The 19,569-nt window shown below is 31.3% G+C and overlaps 1 protein-coding gene across 1 annotated transcript in view; it reads right to left on the bottom strand.

The window, feature by feature from the left end:
* Window positions 1-423: 423 nt before the first annotated feature.
* LOC139529013 (fibulin-2-like) overlaps window positions 424-19,569 on the bottom strand; it is a 33,326-nt gene continuing 14,180 nt past the window's right edge. Inside the window, exons 11-26 of the mRNA XM_071325283.1 lie at window positions 18,648-18,685; window positions 13,966-14,032; window positions 13,184-13,440; window positions 11,811-11,955; window positions 11,350-11,502; window positions 10,578-10,694; window positions 9,608-9,811; window positions 9,060-9,200; window positions 6,419-6,607; window positions 5,861-5,998; window positions 5,100-5,225; window positions 4,469-4,588; window positions 3,865-3,984; window positions 3,487-3,618; window positions 2,921-3,062; window positions 424-2,439 (exon numbers count right to left, since the gene is read on the bottom strand). Coding sequence (XP_071181384.1) covers window positions 2,034-2,439; window positions 2,921-3,062; window positions 3,487-3,618; window positions 3,865-3,984; window positions 4,469-4,588; window positions 5,100-5,225; window positions 5,861-5,998; window positions 6,419-6,607; window positions 9,060-9,200; window positions 9,608-9,811; window positions 10,578-10,694; window positions 11,350-11,502; window positions 11,811-11,955; window positions 13,184-13,440; window positions 13,966-14,032; window positions 18,648-18,685 — 2,495 coding nt within the window. The 3' untranslated portion in view covers window positions 424-2,033. The remainder of the gene's footprint in view (window positions 2,440-2,920; window positions 3,063-3,486; window positions 3,619-3,864; window positions 3,985-4,468; window positions 4,589-5,099; window positions 5,226-5,860; window positions 5,999-6,418; window positions 6,608-9,059; window positions 9,201-9,607; window positions 9,812-10,577; window positions 10,695-11,349; window positions 11,503-11,810; window positions 11,956-13,183; window positions 13,441-13,965; window positions 14,033-18,647; window positions 18,686-19,569) is intronic.

Here is a 19,569-nt window from a genome sequence, read left to right as displayed (position 1 = left end):
AGTAGATGTTTTTTAGCTGGATTGTAAATTGAAATAAATGTTATTTTCAATTTGGGGCCTTAGTGGCTGGGTTGTCTGTACCACTTGCCTGTCAATACGGTGGTTTTAAGTTAGAATCCTGCACATGGAAGGTGTGCTCAATTCCAATCTTAATGAACTAGGATTGTCAGTTTTCATGCCTAAGATCTTGCATCTTGTCTCCTCCACCAATAGAAACTGACTTCGAGGAAAGAGCCAATAGTGTTAGCACTAAGTGGTGTTAAAACACCAAAATTCATTCATCAATCATTATATTCAATCTTGATGCAAATTTTTCTTTGTCATTTAAATTTGGTGTGTAGTTTGATGAAAAAATATGGTACCTTTGACAAGATTAGTACATTTCTATGCTTAGCAATACAGAACAGAATGCAAATACAAACATTTATGAAAGCATTCTTTTTTTTATTATAAAAAGTGAAAACATACATAAGAAGAGTGGTCTTCCGTGCATAATTTTGATTGCAAAGTAAAACTGTACAACAATACATGCTTTATATTAGTTACGATTTAGTTACATCTTATATATTCACAATGGCAGCATGATGAGCTGTTAATTATTGCACTATAGTCCCCTGGCACTAGTTTATCTATGTCTACTAATATACATTTATTAACATTTCCAGAAGTAAGCTAGTTGTGAACAAGACACAAAAAATGGGAGCCAGTAAAAAGTTTGATACATCTAGTCCGAGAAAACTTTCCTTACAAAGCGTAAAAATATGATGAAAGTATACAGGGTTTTTAATGATGATAGCATTAGAAGATATATTCTGTAATTTCAAAAGTTCAAACTGCTTTCTATTGATTTTTTACTTTGAACACATGCAAAAAAGGGTGGCATCAAAAGTTATGAATAATATGAGATAACAAAATTGCTAATTTTGAAGTTTAAAAAAGTTTGATAATACTGATTGGAATATGTCAACTTATCATTAGCACACATATCAATGATGAAATATAATATAATAGGGTTGGGGACTACTATCTAGGTTTCTATCTACACTAATCTTAAAGAGCTTTAATTAGTACAAAAATAGGGTAGAGCTTAAATTGTCACAAAGTTATACTTATATAGCTAAATCAAAGCTATAAACTTGTTGAAAACTAATATAATACATGTATACTTATTTTGCCACATTATCATTCTGTTTTCATTTGGTATACTTATGTGTTTTCATTGTAAAACTGAAGTTAAATGAAAAATACAATTACTGACCAAAAGATCTTCCAAACAAATTAAAAAGGTTCAAGCAAAATACTGTTCAATTCATAGCTCTGACATGCATTCATTTGAAAATACTTGTACTAAAGTGATTTTAAATTCATTTGAGATTAAAGTTGGCTTTTTCGACCAGATTTTTTTTAACTATTCTTGGTGGGAGTTATCATTTGGGATTTATATATACACATGGAATGTATTGAGTATTAATCCTACCACATTTTACAAAATACAATCAAGATAATATTTATCTAGACTAATGAAATGATTTAGATATATACACCATAAATTCTTTATACATTCTGAACATTCTTGGTCAATATGTACAACACAAAAAAAAAATGGAAAAAAAAATTGGAAAATTAAAGAAGCTGTAAGTGTGTTTCCAAAAAAAAAATAATATAAAAACATGCATGCCTCAAGTTAGTTAGCATTCATAAAACAGCTAATGCATTAAATGTAAAAAGTCTCTTATCACATTTCTTACAAAAATTGAGGAGATTTTTTTCTTGAATTTAATACTTTAGCTATATATGTTTAAATCTTACAATTAAAACACACTACACATCTTCATTTATTTACCAAAAAAATCATTCTTTTATTTTTGTGTTTTATATAATGCACAAATAAATGACCATCAACTTTTATGATAAATGTCTGTTTAATGAACAATCAACATAAAACAGGAATACAGTTTTCAAATAGCAATGCAAGTTTTGTTTTGGTTTTGTTCTATAAAAGTTTATTTTGAAAGAACATGACACTTTCAAGACTATGAAATGTTAGCTCCTGTGACATAAAGGAATATTTTGGACACAGCTGTCCCTGTGTATCTTGTTCTTCTGTCTGTTATTTTCATTTTTAATTCCAGTTCAATATCTTGAGCTCCAGAAACTTGGTAATTTAAAGCAACGACAGCTTCACCAGGCCCCACCTTCAAGTCAAAATAACCACGATTAACTTTCACTGAATCAGCTCTAAGTGGTGTCACATTGACAACCTTTAATTCCCAGTCAAATATTTTTTCTGACGTCTGCGGTCCTGACATTGCAAATAAGTCACTTGGAATTTTCACATTTTCAGGAAAGGACAGGAAGTTGTATGACAAAGAAATTGGTGCATTTATACATTCATAGTCATTCTGTCGACAGGTGAAAGATATTCTTTTACAACGAACGCTGAAATAAAGGGAGATAAATCCATCAATTGATTTCTAAATCGTTTAAATATAAACTTCAATGATTTGTTTGGCAGTATATTAAGTAACACCATAAGAATTTGCAACATTTTAAATGCACAGATAACATTTCAAGCATTATTAGGTTATACATAACTAATTTAACAAGTAAGGCAGTTTCAAGTTATTTTTTAAAGGATTACTGTGACATTTTTCAATCATGCATTATGTATTATTTCATATCTATTTATATTCTAAAATTCAATGAAATGGTGCTTATTTTTAACAGTTTGTGTATATCCAGCAGCAAATCTTACATGCAAGTTCTTGTGTTGGCTTTTGACTTTGATGCAGTAAAATGGTTTAAAAAACTAACATTGATTTTAACAAAAATGCAGTACGAGTAAAAACAATCAGAATCAAACAAACAAAAACAAACTATTAACATAATTAACTTTAATCTTCATAAAATAACAATTTACCTATTTCTTCTTGGACCTAAAGGTGTTCTGACAAATCCTGATGGACACTGAATCTGTGGACATTTGTAACTTCCTCGAGTGTTATAGCACATGGCCTCTTGACCTTGACATCTAGCCGTGCCTTCTGCACACTCATCAACATCTAAAAGAACATATGTTTTTATATAATTCAAACCAAAAAACTATAATAATGTTCAGACACAAAATGATAAAAGAGTTCAGGGATAGTTGTTTGTGGAGGTAGAAAAAGACATGTCATGTGACATTTTTCTTTGCATCAGCCTAGTTTTTAACTTAAACAAATTTAGCCAATGTCACTTCCTTGCTGTGAATATTCCATTCTGCATACTTTTATTCATACATGTTGTGCTAGCCTATTTATAACAATTAAGCAAATTCATTTAAAAAAATCTTTATTACTCAAATAAAACAGCTCAATACCTTAACATTTGACCTGTTCAATTTAGTTGGAAATTACACTTACTCAATGAAGTGTATGGTAAATCGAAGTTCAAGCCACTTAATCTTAAGTAAATCATACAACATGTATATGACCTTGACCTTACCTTGACATGTTCTTCCGTTAGAAAGAGATCTCCATCCTTCGGGACATGAACATCTGTAAGAACCTGGTAGATTTACACATTCTCCAGCACAAACCTGACCTCTGTTGGCATAGGTACGACATTCATCAATATCTGTAAAATGAGCATGGAATAAATGTTAGTAAAAAAAGGGAACAAATTACTTATTTCAGCAATATTTTTCTGCTTACAAGTATTTTTAAGAAAAATTCAAGATGCAAAAATGAGTTAGTTTTCTACAGGATAAAATTTGAGGACACTTGAAATTCACAGGGATACAGTAATTTTGACACTTAACCGGTATTTAATCCTAGTGTGATATCAACATTGGGATTTACTCTTTCACTCTCTAATACTGACCTTCACATGTTCTTTGATCAGTAGATAACTGGTATCCTGTTTCACATGTACAATGATAGGATCCTAACATGTTGACACAACCGTGTTGACACCTATTCTGCTCTTGACACTCATCAATGTCTAAAAATAGAAAAACAACAAAAGTAGGTTAAAGTAGATAATAACAATATTATTAATTATACATAGTGAGCTAGTGACCTATTTCAATATATATGGGTGACATAACTACATGGAGCATTGGAACTACTAAATTTGATTTGATTTTTTGTGTTTGAAGCCACTTTAAAGCACAACTTTTGGGCTATTTTGCATGGTGGCCAGTTTTTATTGGTGGAGGAAGCCAGAGTGCCCAGAGAAAACCACAGACCTTTTGATAGGAAAACTGACAATCCTAGTCAAGTAAGATTGGAGTCGAACGCACCCGTAAGAGCGGGGTTCAAACTCACAACTTCAGTGTTGACTGGCTAGTGATTACAGTAGTAACTTCTAAGACCACTCAGCCACCAAAGTCCCATACTAAATTTGATACACAGTGTTCTAGTAACCTAATACATTATAAATATGGTCCGTAAATTTCATTAAGATTGTAACAAATTGATCTTACCCACACACATTCTTCCCTCCTGTTTTAGTCCAGGATTACATTCACACCTATAACTTCCTTGAGTGTTGGTACAACCGGCATTAAAAGGACAAACATTTCCATAAGCACATTCATCAACATCTGAAAAATAAAATAAATTGTAGTTATAAGCACCATCTTGTTATACTATAAAGTTACATATGCTTGTGTTTTTTTTGTAGATTTTATGGTTCATCTTAAAGAGTACACTTGGGAAAAAAAGCAAATCATCTGACACCACAAGTTGTAATATTGACTTGACAAATTGTCGTCAATTTTTGCCCTAACATTAAAAAAGTCTGAACTTCTTACATTTATCTATTGTATTCATAGTTGTTGCAATTTGATAAAGGACCAAAATGTAAACTAGATTTGATATACCGTAAATTCAAATTTTTTTAACATTTTTTTTATTGAATAAAATTGACAAAATGCTGAAATTGTTTATAATAAACTCACAAAAGAAGGCAAAGAAACAATATGCTTTATTTCTTATTTTTTATATCTACTCTTAATTTTTGATTTAATAAAAGCATTTTTAAAATTCTGATATACCAGTATTCCCATGCACCTTAAGTCTTCATCTGTAATTTTACTACAGGTTTATATCTACCTTGACATACGCCCTCAGCTGATTGCCTAAATCCCTCTGGACAATCACATATAAAACTTCCTCGTCTATTTATACATTTCTGACTTGAAGCGCAATCATGGGTCCCTCTTGCACATTCATCGATATCTGTATAATAAAAAAAAAACACTAGACAATGCAACAACTGACAGTATTTGTAAGAAGGACACACAACTTATTACCTTCAGTTAATCAATACTTTTAGTATATGAGTAGCAAATACCAATTTTAAAGTTTTTGGTCTGACTTGACTGATGATCAAACCTCACATCCTTCTGTACTCTAGGCTGGCAGACTATTGTTTTGTTTATTGTTTGCAAAACTTTGGATTCATTAATATTCGTTGGATAACAATTTTCATGGATATTGTTGTTACAGGTGAACCACGAAATTAAACATTCAAAGAATAAAAAAATCTATAGGCTTGTATACAGACTTTGGCAAAACCACAAAATTAAATATCCACGAACAAGTAAGTTTTCCTTAATCCATGAAAATTGGTACCCACGAAAACAATTGATTCCACAGCAGATTATATTTCTATTCATACACATGTTTTTCGCATCAGGTATTGTCATGGTTTGACTCCTAGAAGGTGAAGTTAAATCTTAGCTGTTATTATTATTTGATTTTTGCAGTTTTTTATAATGTATTTCAAAGGACAGGATAAAGTTTATTTAGAGAAAAAAAAAATGCTAGTATAAATGGCAAAAAACTTCAAGAAATACTGTATGATATCTTACCAACACAGTTTCCTGACCGGGTATCAGCTTGGTAACCTGATTCACAGTCATAATTAGAACGGCATCTATATGCTCCATAGGTATTTTCACAAGTTTCAGTAGAATCACATATTCCAGATCTCTGGCACTCATCCAAATCTGTATAATAGATATGACTTTGTTAAATATCAAAAGAACAGTACGAGTCAAAACTGAAATCAGATCTTACGTTGGTGTAAGTTTTCAACAATTCAGTACATATCAATAGTTCTCCCAGCAACTGTTCATATAAAGAACTTCAATAAAAGTGCCATTCCTTTTATACGTTATCTCCACATTTCTTCAAATTGTTGTCTTATGTATATCAAACCTATATCTATATTTACCAATGAAACCATTTAAGAGGGGACATAATTCAGTGTATACTGCATTCAGAAGGGGACATAATTCAGTATAAACTGCATTTAGACGGTAACAAAATAAAGTATCAACTGCAAGAACTCCTCTAATTAACCCTTCGATACTGCATTGACATGCAGTTGAATCAATACCCTCAAAACTTTATTCAGTTTAAATTACCAATGCACATTCCTCTGGAATCCGCCCTGAATCCTCTGGGACAATTAACCCTCTCACATTTGCCTGTCCTGGTACTGAATTGATGTCCATCTGGACATTTAATTGGAGTACATCTGAATGATCCTTCAATGTTGACACATTCATACCCATTACCACAATTATGTGTGCCAGCCTCACATTCATTCACATCTACAAATTATCATATAGATATATCTCTATTTATTATTAGATAACACACATATATTATATGTAACATGTAGACAATGTATAATGAATATAAATCTGAGTGATTTAAATGTAATCTTAAGATTCACATATCATTCTGTATGAATAAAAATTTGTAAGGGTTCCACGGAACCCAGTGTCTCGCCTACATTTGCTGTTAATCACAGACTCAACAAAAATGAGGAAAAACATCAATAAAAATTTCCTTCTCGATACTGTCTTTTGATTGAAAGAAGCTTCCAAGTTTGCTAAAAAATCCCGGATAGTTTATGAATCTAATAAATGTTTTATAAACTTTAACTGCAGACTGTATGTAATGTTAACTGGAAGAAAAACTAAGTCCATTTATAAGTAAAATACGGAAAAAGTGATTTTTTTTTTTACAAAATTTACTTCTGAATAATATCTTATGATCAGAAACAAGCTTTTGTCTAAGTTTGGTAGAAATCCAGGATAGTTTAAGAACATTATAAAAATTTTAAAAACTTAAACCACAGAGTGAATGTCTTGTTTCTAGCAAAAAAAACTAAGTCCATTTATAAGTAAAATACTGAAAAGTGGAAATTTATTTTTACAAAATTTTCTTCTTGATACTATCTTATGATCATAAACAAGCTTCTGTCCAAGTTTGGTACAAATCAAGGATAGTTTATGAAAGTTATTAAAATTTTAAAAACTTTAACCACAGAGTGAATGTAATGTTTCCTCGCAGAAAAACTAAGTCCATTTATAAGTAAAATACGGAAAAAATGGAATTTTATTTTTACAAAATTTACTTCTGGATACTTTCTTATGATCATAAACAAGCTTCTGTCCAAGTTTGGTAGAAATTCAGTATAGTTTAAGAAAGTTATTAAAATTTCAAAAACTTTAACCACAGAGTGAATATTTGTGGACGCCGCCGCCGACGACAGAATGTAGGATCGCTTAGGATCGCTTTTTCGACTAAAGTCGAAGGCTCGACAAAAATGCAGATTATATTTCAGAAGAATAGGTACATTTTTGGACCTTTTTGGCTATGCAAATTCACTGAAAATGACATAGTGTACAATAATTTTACATGGATCATTATATTTTCTACAATTTGGGAAGCTGTCTTTCAGAAATAGTAAATTTCCTATGAAGATGCACAATTTTACTGTGACATCATCAGGGAATATGTCCGATTTTTTTCAAATTCCATAAACATTTTGGCTTAATTTACATAGACTAAAAGATACAAAATGGCTATACTTATTTTTTTGCATGAAAGAATGTTAACCCTCTATTTCCTCATCTAGGTTTTAGTCTCTTTTCCCATAAAATACATTGCACAATATTGATAGACAATAATTCCACTAAAGGAATTAATCTAATTCTCTATCTAACCTTTACTATGAACACAGGACTGTGGTTCTTTAACTTGTACCAGGCTTCAAGCTTAAAGCAGGAACAAAATGCTTCATTCCATATTTTTAGTCAATATCATACTACTACCTATACAGATCTTTCTTTCTTCCTCTTTGTACAGATCCCTTGACAAAGCAGCCTGTAATTTTCCTGACAACAGTATTACCCTTCAATAATCATAATCACATCTCAATGAGTTTTTAATTATCTATACAGGACTGTGTTTCCTCATCCAAGAAATATCCTGTTCCACAGCCTACAATTCTCCTACAGGAATAGGAATAACTTACCTATACAGGACTGTGTTTCCTCATCCAAGGAATATCCTGTTCCACAGCCTACAATTCTCATACAGGAATAAGTAAAATTACCTATACAGGACTGAGTTTCCTCATCCAAGGAATATCCTGTTCCACAGCCTACAATTCTCCTACAGGAATAGGAATAACTTACCTATACAGGACTGAGTTTCCTCATCCAAGGAATATCCTGTTCCACAGCCTACAATTCTCCTACAGGAATAGTAATAACTTACCTATACAGGACTGTGTTTCCTCATCCAAGGAATATCCTGTTCAATAGCCTACGATTCTCCTACAGGAATAGGAATAACTTACCTATACAGGACTGAGTTTCCTCATCCAAGGAATATCCTGTTCCACAGCCTACAATTCTCCTACAGGAATAGTAATAACTTACCTATACAGGACTGTGTTTCCTCATCCAAGGAATATCCTGTTCAACAGCCTACGATTCTCCTACAGGAATAGGAATAACTTACCTATACAGGACTGAGTTTCCTCATCCAAGGAATATCCTGTTCCACAGCCTACAATTCTCCTACAGGAATAGTAATAACTTACCTATACAGGACTGTGTTTCCTCATCCAAGGAATATCCTGTTCAACAGCCTACGATTCTCCTACAGGAATAGGAATAACTTACCTATACAGGACTGAGTTTCCTCATCCAAGGAATATCCTGTTCCACAGCCTACAATTCTCCTACAGGAATAGGAATAACTTACCTATACAGGACTGAGTTTCCTCATCCAAGGAATATCCTGTTCCACATCCTACAATTCTTCTACAGGAATAAGATCCATCATTATTTTCACATCTCTGCTCTGGTGTACAGGCATCAATCTGCTGGGCACACTCATCAATATCTTAAAAAATTCAAAATGTTTTAAACAGGAGTGCACATGCTTTATTTAGCATAATAAAATTTATGTTAAAAGTCTAAGGGGAAAAATGTTATACCTAAAGTATAAACTAACATTGTCATTGATCTATGTACAGGAGGTCAAGGTTAGATGAACCTGCCAAACAGTCATTTATTTCTTACAATAATTAATACCATACACAAAATATAGTTTAATCATTGCTTTATATAGTATCTCAAAAAATCTGTATACAAGGTGTGAAACCAGGTTTTCTACTTTTTGAAATTAAATAGTCGACACTACCACTGGATAAGGATTCATATGCCTTTCATTATGTTAAACTTGCTGTCGACACAAAATACAAATTGAAAACACACGATATCAGAATTTTTGTAGCACAAAAATCATACCTTCACAAGCTAAGGAAATCACATTAAAATCAAATCCTCTATTACACTGCCTTTTCGTGACACACTGTCTTGTAACAGGATTAAGTTCAGCTCCCTCTGGACATTGAGGTGGTGGAATCCGTTCACACCTGTGTGTTCCTTCATAGTTAACACATCGTGTGTCACTTGTGCAGTTGTGTAGACCTTCGCGACATTCATCCCTATCTGAAATATAAATTAGATACACAATATATGATTGATATCAATTTTGTCTTTTGACAACATTTCATCATCATGCAGAAAACTTAGAATAAGAAGATGTGGTATTATTGTCAATGAGACAACTCTCCACAAGAGACCAAATGAGACAGAAATAAACAACTATAGATCACTGTATGAACTGTACAACCTTCAACAATGAGTAAATATGTTTGTCTATTTATAGTTTATTCATTGAAAATATTAAAAAACCTATAAATTCCTGATAAAAACCTTATCACAATGAACCACACACACAGTGGTTTTATTACTTTATCCCTTGCTTTTTGTGTTAACATGTATGCATAGTGATTTTTTGCCATGAATTAATACACCATAATGGCCAGCTCTTATCTGGAAATTATCAAGGAAGTGAGTAGGGAGAAAGTTATAGTTTATCAGTGTTATTTCCAATGAGATGATATTTCTCAGCTATAATCAAATAGCCCTTAGATGAGATGTTGCCAAGGGACACCTGAGTTCGAAAGACCATTGATTGTTGATCTGTGTATTGCTATTTTGCCTATAATGTCATTTATGATTACATTGACAATTATAGCGGCACCCTTAAATTTAAATGATCTCCAGCAACTAGATATGAAAACTGATCACAAAAAAAAAAGAAAGGAAGAATACACACAATAGAGAATATAAATGAATAGTAAGTCTTATATCTTCCATTTCAAAATGTTTAAATAAACATAAGGAATTGTACAGATGGTTTAGTGAGTACCTTGACAAGTATGTCCATCTGATGTTAGTGTATACCCAGCATTACACTGACAAGTCACTCCAGAATCTGTGTCTACACATAATTGGTTACAGGGGTTGTAGATGGCACATCTCATACCTAAAACATAAATCATAACTATCAGTTATTAAAATAGTCAAATGATGAAAGTAACTCCAGTTGAGAACATTCCACTAATTAAATTATAGTGTAAAGCTTGCTTTCATGACTGTATAGTAATCCTCAGACCTTTATCTTTTTCAATTCAAAGGTCATTGATGAGTTTTTATAAGAAAAAATGCTTGTAGGGCATACAAAATTATAGCCTGATATCTTTGCTAAGTTATTTTTTTTATGTAAACAGTATATTGTATTATGATAACTAAATAAATTAAAGGCATTTTCTACTAATTTTTGTCATAATCTTTAATAGCAGAAATAGCTCTTCATGTTCTTGATTTTTTTGTGTGTCATTGAGCATGTTGAGTTGCTGTCTCAATGTCTAAGCACCATATCTACTTTTAGTTATCAATGAATAATGGTTTATCTTGTTTAATCACGAATTACCTCCCTTTATACATTGACCGTTCAACTTTTAAAAAAGCACTAGGTTTTAATGTACATGAATGTTTCTTTCAGGATTTTTTCCCCAAGAAAAATAAATTTACATAGTGTTTTACCAGACTATTCATTTTTTTGTTAAACAATTTAATTCACTAAAATTAGTGAACTCCAACTACTGGTGACAGATATAGTAGAAAGAAGAAATACTTACGACTGTCTTGGTCCCTTATACAGGTTGATTCATCTCTGTGTAAACTATGACCTTCAGGACATTCACACCTGTAACTGCCAATCGTGTTAACACAAGTGTGACTACATAACTTATTAGGATACAGTTCACACTCATTGATATCATTACTGACTTCTGAAAACAAATATTTATAGAATTTAGAGGATTAAAGAAGATTGCATCACTCATGAGCATACATTACACTAGCAGGGGCAAATAATAACTTATCCAAGTTAATCTATGCATTAAAATTTCCAAGAAAAATATCAAATAAGTTATGTGAATTTGGTTACATTTGAAAACATTCTCAAAGGAAAACAAAAATGTATTCATGGAATCTTTATTTTCAAGTTTTTAATCTTGTTTCATGGTATGTTTGTTATATTTTATCAAAGCAATTGTATGAACTCATTGATGTTAGCGTTTAACCAATATCATAATACCTGTAATGTTAGCTGCGTTAGGTCCGAGACAACAATCTTTATACACACGATCACAAGGGCCACCAAATTCCTCATTCCTCAACAAATTACAATCACTACCCATGGCTCTGGCTGAAATACCAACCCTGCAGCAATGACAGCATTCCTTCAATGAAGATAAACTGTTTATTTGATCAAACACATATCATATACTGAATCATTAACTTCAATTCAAAAAACTGTCAAGAATGCTTAAACTGAAGCAGCAAGAATATATTAATGACAATTGATGATCCGAACCACAGATCCTTAGCAGTGTATTCTTTTTTTGGGGGGCCATTTTCTCTAGTTTTGAATCATTATTCTCTATTTATTGTATATTAGAGCCCTGTATGATGAGATTTTTTACTTTTTTCGCCTATTGTTCACTATTATTTCAATTTTTTGGGAAGGGGATGACAAATAGGATAAGCCATTGTATCACTGTATACTCGCAGTACAGTGTTGTTTCAATGTTCTGACTTCATGCACAAATGTTATTGAGAAGGAGCTGTCTCACCAAATATGGTTACATATAAAAAAAAAATTCAATCAAATTTGAAAATTCACCTATGTGATCAAATTTATTCAAAACTAAAATTATGAAATCTAATTCACAGTATTTAAATATACAAGAGTTTCAAAAAGGTTCTTGATAGTACCTTACCTTATGAAGAATAAATTAAAAAAATATTCTATGTTTACCATTAAGGGGGCTCGCGGCTATAAATCATTTTTTTAATTTAATATAGGATTTCTCTACATTTTTATATAAATGCATTTTATCATATACATGTACTTATTAGAAAAATGAAATAAAAAAGTGGGGTCACCGTTCATTTAAGCTCACAATCTGCCTTCTAAAGAAGCATACATTTTTATAAATGTCCTTTTTTTCTGTTGAACTAATAGGAAAAATTGAGGTAATATCGAAATAAAAAAAGAACTAAATTAGAGAATTCGCTTATATTTGACACTTATTAAGTTTATGTATAGCTTATTTGAAAACAATAACTAAAAATATAGGTCACCGATGAGATAAAAAAGATACCGGGCATTTCAATTTTATGCCACAAAAATGTCATTTTTGCACCAAAGGCAGATAATATGGAGCCTTTTCAATGATATAAACATTTTAACAGTAATCTGGGGCCAAACCGAATTGATTTTTTGTGTTGATTTTTGTACCATATCATAAAGTAACGAGTAATAGTGTAAAAAATAAAATTTGTCATGAAAAAACAAATATTTAATTTTTTGCTGAAATTTTTGTACCCGCAAGCCTCCTTAAAAGCATTTTCAATATATTTTTTCAGTAATGATAAGTACTTGTTCTAAACTGTTATTTATCATACCTTGTACTGCTCTGATCCAAATACATCATCCCTGATGGCACAGAAACTGTTTTCAGATGCGTCTTTTTTACCATCCTCACACTGTGTACGATGTTTCTGTTTCATACAACATACTTCCAGTAAAGAACGACAACTCCGCTGGTCATCTTGGTGAACATTTTCTACAGCACTGGGATAATTGTCACAACGACTGCTCTTTGATGCCCACTGGGTACCTACCACACAGCATCGTACTAATAGATTTGTATCTACACCACCTAAAACAAAAGAGATGTCCCTATGATTCTTTAATTAAGTTAAACTTATAATAGCCATCAATTTATTTCAGATTTGATTCATAGATAAACTATTGGTAGGATCATTTGAGCAAGGTAGTAAGAACCTGAAGTGAAGTGATTAAAATGTATTTTCTGCATTAAAAATATTAAATATTTAACATAGCTGTATAGAAACCACCTTAGGTAGTGGTACAATTCATAAAAGTTATATATTTTTGGCTGTATGAAATTTGTAGCAGTTCTAAGGGAAGAACATCTAATAAGCTGAAGAACTTTCCAGAACTTAGTTTAAGTGTCTCTGAACTATTTTTATACTGATTTTTGTCTTCCAATGTTTAATTTTGCAACTTTCTTTTTTATGTTTCCCCAAGATAATTCTTACTAGAAAGAGATGTTTTCATGGAGGTCAATTGCTGCAAAATTTCATAAAGAAATTTATGGAAAATTTAGCTTATATCTAACGGCAAGTATGAAAATACAATTGATATCAAATCTAATGCTTACCTTCAGAAATTCCAAAATGTGCACTCACAACTAAAAGTACAAAATATAAGAACATTTTCCAGAATATCTAAAAATAAAGTCTTCCAAAATTTTAAGAGAAATGAAAGTTTAAAGAATGATGTGTATTCCTCCCTCCTTTATCTATCCCTACTTAATTTCCACTTATGATAGTGAAATTAAAGTTGAAACACAAGACAAGTATATTGTAAAGGGTTAACATAGGGGTAATTATAGATTATTTGATATCTTTATTAGCTAATGAGATAAATTAATTAACATTATCAAATAATGAAACTTTATTAATAAATTGTCTGACCCTTGGATAAAAATAAATCTATTTAGGCCAAAGAAATTTTTAATTTGAAATTGATACATTCAATCTGCGAAAAAGTGGAATAAAATCAATTTGTGAAACTATTAAGAGTGAAAAATTGCAATTGATTTCAGATGTTACCTTAAAAAATTATCATAAAAAAATTACAAAAATCAACAAAACTTATAAAATGCAAAAATTAACATAGAATAAATGGTAAATGCAATGAAAAAGAATTTCATACAATATTTGACAATCTTTTTTAGATAACTAATTAGTTTCCTCTAGAGTACCCCTGGATTATATCCCATGTGGTGAAACCAATATAAGTAGTTATACTTCAATTGTATCAGACAACTTATGACAAATGTCCACTCCATGTGGCAGACACCTTTTATAGTAATTAAAAATATTTTCATACCTCAATTCAACTGATTTTTTACCTAACAATCAAATAAAGGTCTCTAATTAAATAAAAGGTATTTTTGTTGAACAAATTGTTTAACCTATAAAAAGATGTGTTAACTTAACACATATTTCTCATGTAAATTAATTTACCAGACAAAAATTACACTTTAAAATTTTTGTGTTACATTCAGTTGCATTTTAATCTGAGGTCAAAACGCTCTAATAATGCCAAACTAATTTCGTAGATTTAAAATAAAATTAATAGAAATTAAAATTCCTTTAATTTCAAAGTGTGTTTGCTTGTAATTCCTATTGGATAAAATGAGGCCAAATTCAGTTTATTTAGATACAGTTCAAGCAGAAATAATATAAATCAAAATTAATAAATTGATATTTTTTTCTAATATATCTGTATTTGGGTTAAAGTCAGTACAGTACTTAATTAACCAACTTAACCATCAAAAGGAAGTACTTCACTTTATTAGAAGTGGTTCTATGTTATTATTGTTGAGTGTTCTGATAGCTTCAAACAGATAAGGAGTAAAATTTGTGAGAATATTAAAAGTTGCCCACTTAAGTTTTTATTTATTTTAATATGCGTCGTTCTTATATTAGTCCAACTTCATTCAATTTCTTTTATTCTTATGGAGTCTTTATAGCAGACATTTTTTTTTAACCAATGTTTATACAGACGGTCATTTTCTTTTAAAATATAACAGAAATTTTAAAAAAAGGAATGTGTCCATAGTACATGGATGCCCCACTCGCACTATCATTTTCAATGTTCAGTGTACCGTGCAATTGGGGTCAAAACTAATTTGGCATTAAAATTAGAAAGATCATATCATAGGGAACATGTGCACTTAGTTTCAAGTTGATTGGACTTCAACTTCATCAAAAACTACCTTGTCCAAAAACTTTAACCAAAAGCGGGACAGACGAGGAACGATTGAACAGACGCACAGACCAGAAAACATAATTCCCCTCTACTATTGTAGGTGGGGCATAAAAATGTTATTAAAAAGATAACTACCTATATAAATTAGCACAATTGTGGAAGACCTGAGTCATTTTATCTTCAACAGTCACCAGTTTTAACAGCTCTTGTTATAATTGTCACCAAACCCTTCAGTTTCAATAGAAGCAGGTTAACAGATGGATGACTTCTGATGCAATATTTGTGGAATACCAAGTACTCAGTATCCTTGAATCAAGTTCACAAAAAAATACATGTCAGTTAAATCAATAGTTGGAAAAAAAACTTACCATTTAGTTCTTTCTTTATCCACAAATTGGCTACCACAATATATGCCTTGTTAGCAGGTAAAATTAGAGGCTCTAAAAAGCCTGCACTGCTCACCTGGTCTATGTGCGTATTCAACAAAGAACTCTCCAACATTGTAGACAAGTATAGAATTCATGACAAAATTCTGTTTTGTTGATATTGAATTGCTGATTGTTAATCTGTTTAGCTTCTCTCCATCTTCTTTAGTTTTTGCTTGAGACACAAAAGAGGGTGAAAAAATCCTAATTTAAGGTGCTGGGCAATCACTCCTTTAAAGTGTGACAGCCTCATACCTATATCAGCGAAATGTGACTTGTTAGTAGATCTTGCCTTGCTGATCATTTTTGTGATTTAAAGTGTCTATCTATCTGTTAATAATTATATCATGCAAGGCAAAACCCCCAGAAATAAAATAAACAGCTGCGCCATGAGCGCATGATACGCCCGACGTCTCTGAGATACGGCACAACATGTAATAAAACCCTCCCCCTTTTTTACAAAATACTGAATAACTCAAAAATGAAATTTTGAATCATCACTAAAAAGTATACAGATCTTAAGATTAATATAACAAAGACATTTGTAAAGTTTTAAGCAATAATCATAAATCGTTCTTGAGATATGGCGCGACATGAAAAAAAAACCTCCCCCTTTTTTACAAAAAACTCAATAACTCAAAAATGAATTTTTGAATCATCACCAAAAAGTATACAGATATTAAGATTAATATACCTAAGAAGTGTTTAAAGTTTTAAGCCATAATCAAGAATCATTTTTGAGATACAGTGCGACATGTGAAAAAAACACACCCCTGTTTTAGTTACAAAGTGCCGTAACTCAAAAAGTTTTAATCTTATTTTCACCAAAAAGTATACAGATCATTTGACCATCATAAGAAACAACTATATTAAGTTTCATGAAATTTGGATAAGTCGTTCTCAAGTTACGGTGTGACATGTTTATGCCGGACAGACGGACGGACTACGGGCATTTGTATACCATAATACGTCCTGTCAAAATTTTGATGGGCATAAATTTTGACGGGCGTATAAAAATTGTCATTAAAGGGCAATAACTCCAAGGAGACGTTGAATGTTTTCCTCTATATAGCCTTAATTGTAGATCTTGTTTTCCTGATAATTTTTGTTTATTTAAGTTTCTATCTATCTATTATAATTTTTAAGATATAAGGAAAAAACACAAAAAAGTTCATCATCAAAGGGCAACAACTAATAAGGGGTCAGCTGACGATTTTGAAAATGTGAACATATTTGTTGAACTTGTCTTGCTGATCATATTTGCAATTAACTGTTTCACTGGATCTTTTATAGTTTTCAAGATAATAGGCAAATGAAAAAAATGGTAAAATTTGTCCTTTAAAGGCAATAACTCCTATATGAAGTCGTCTGACAATTTTTATCAATATTAACAATTGGTATAGCTCAACATTCTGATTATTTTTGTGTTTGTCAGATTTTCTCTATCCATAATGGTTTTCAAAATAATATACAAAACTTGCTTTTTTCCCCAATGTTCTATTTTAGCCATGGTGGCCATGTTTGTTGGCAGACAGGGTCATCAGACAAATTTTTAAAACTAGATACCTCAATCATGATTAAGGCCAAGATGGTTAAATTTTGCCCAGTAGTTTCAGAGAAGATTCTTGTAAAAGTTTACGGATGACAACAAAGATGGATGCCAAGTGATGAGAAAAGCTCATTTGGCCCATTTCGAAAATATCTCAAACTACAGTAATCACTCCATACCACTTAAATGCATGATTTATTCCTGCACAAAACCATTTCACATTCATCTTACTTCATCCATCTATATGGTTCACTATATACCAATAATAAAACCATGTTATAAAGGAGTGTTGCTTATATTTATAATTGGATTTCAGTGTCGGATCTAGAAATTTTCATAAGTGGGGGCCCACTGACTGCCTAAGGGGGTGCCCTATTCCGTCACGCTTCAGTGATTCCCTATATAACCAACCAAAATTTTTCTGAAAAAGGGGGGGGGGGGGGGGGGGGGGCCCTAAACCGCCTCTGGATCTAACATGGAGAATCAATACACAACAGAAACAAAATCTTAACACAAAAGTTGACTGACTAGGTGTTATTTGTTTTATTCTGTATTGGATCAACAATAATTTCAAATTATATTATAATTTTAAAATAGGACATGTAAATGACTACAAAAATAAATCTGGTTGGTCATTTTTTGGTACAAATGTACTAATTATCAATATAAATGCATTTATTTATAAATTAGACATGCATACCTTAGATACTTTTCTAATGAAATTGTACAATATTTTTCACAACCTGATTAAACATTTACAATAATATAAAATGACAATACGTAAATGGAAAATTGCACATCTGGGGATACATGAAAGGCATAAATACACAAACTCTATACATATATGTAGCTCTTTTTACAGCATTGAATGGAAATACATATGTAAGTTCTTTTTGCTTATAAATACAATGAGTAAAATGTCCAAAGACTATCCATATAGGTCCTTTGTTTACTTGTTTATTATGTGATTTGGCCGGTTTAAACGCATTTAGACACTTTTATCAATAATTGTTTCACATTAAATGTGTTGTACATCAATTTGTGGTCTTTTTAAAATAAAATAATTTCAGATTATATACAATGTCATACATCAACCTTTCTTCTTTTCTGTACACTATTATAATCATCTACAATAAATTAAAAAGAAGCTTAGTTCCATAGATAATTTTTTTCACAATTCCTTGGAAACATTTTTTATAAATTTCTACATGTATTGACAACAAACTTGAGTAAAAATTATTCTCTTTCTTTTATTCTTCTTGAATCATTTCACTCTTTCTCTTTTATTAGGAAAAAATACTTATAAAGATAAGCATATTGCTGTCATGCAGATACAAATAACATCTTAAAATGTCAAAGAAAATTTTATTTTAATATCATGTGAAAATTTTGTAAGGATTGGTGTAGCAAACTTGTGCTACAGCAAAATTGTCATGCAACAACATATCATTTAAGTAAATATTCAGGCATCTTAGGAGCAAACTAACTGCCTCTCATTTCAGGAATATTTTCAAGCCTTTAAAATGGAGTAGCACTGACCAGACTACCAATTGAAGTAATGAAATTGAATTATCTCCCCTTTAACACCTTTATAAAGCACCACATACGTTTTCCAATAGACATGAAACTTCTACACAGAATTGGTAATGGCCAAAATTCAGTTAATTATTGTAGCACTGACCTTTGGTTACAGGAAAACTTTTATATTCTGGATACCAGTAGGTTTCTTTTGGAAAACCCAGAAAGGGAGATGATCGACAAGAAAAAACGCATGAACAATAAACAGGTGACAAACATGAAATGAAGATAATCCTGAAAAACAGGCCACAGAAAAAACAAGCGACAGACAAGTAAGAAAGGGAGACAATCACTAAAAAATGGGCAACACAAAAACCAGAAAGGCAGATAATCAACAAGAAAAAACCGGTGACAGACAAACAAGAAAGTGAGATAATAAAAAAAGACGGGCAAAAGAAAAAACAGAAAGGCAGATAATCAACAAGAAAAACAG

Source organism: Mytilus edulis, chromosome 1 (genome assembly GCF_963676685.1).
Source record: "Mytilus edulis chromosome 1, xbMytEdul2.2, whole genome shotgun sequence".
In the NCBI taxonomy this organism is placed as follows: Eukaryota; Metazoa; Mollusca; class Bivalvia; order Mytilida; family Mytilidae; genus Mytilus; species Mytilus edulis.
This window is presented reverse-complemented; position numbering and strand designations above follow the sequence as displayed.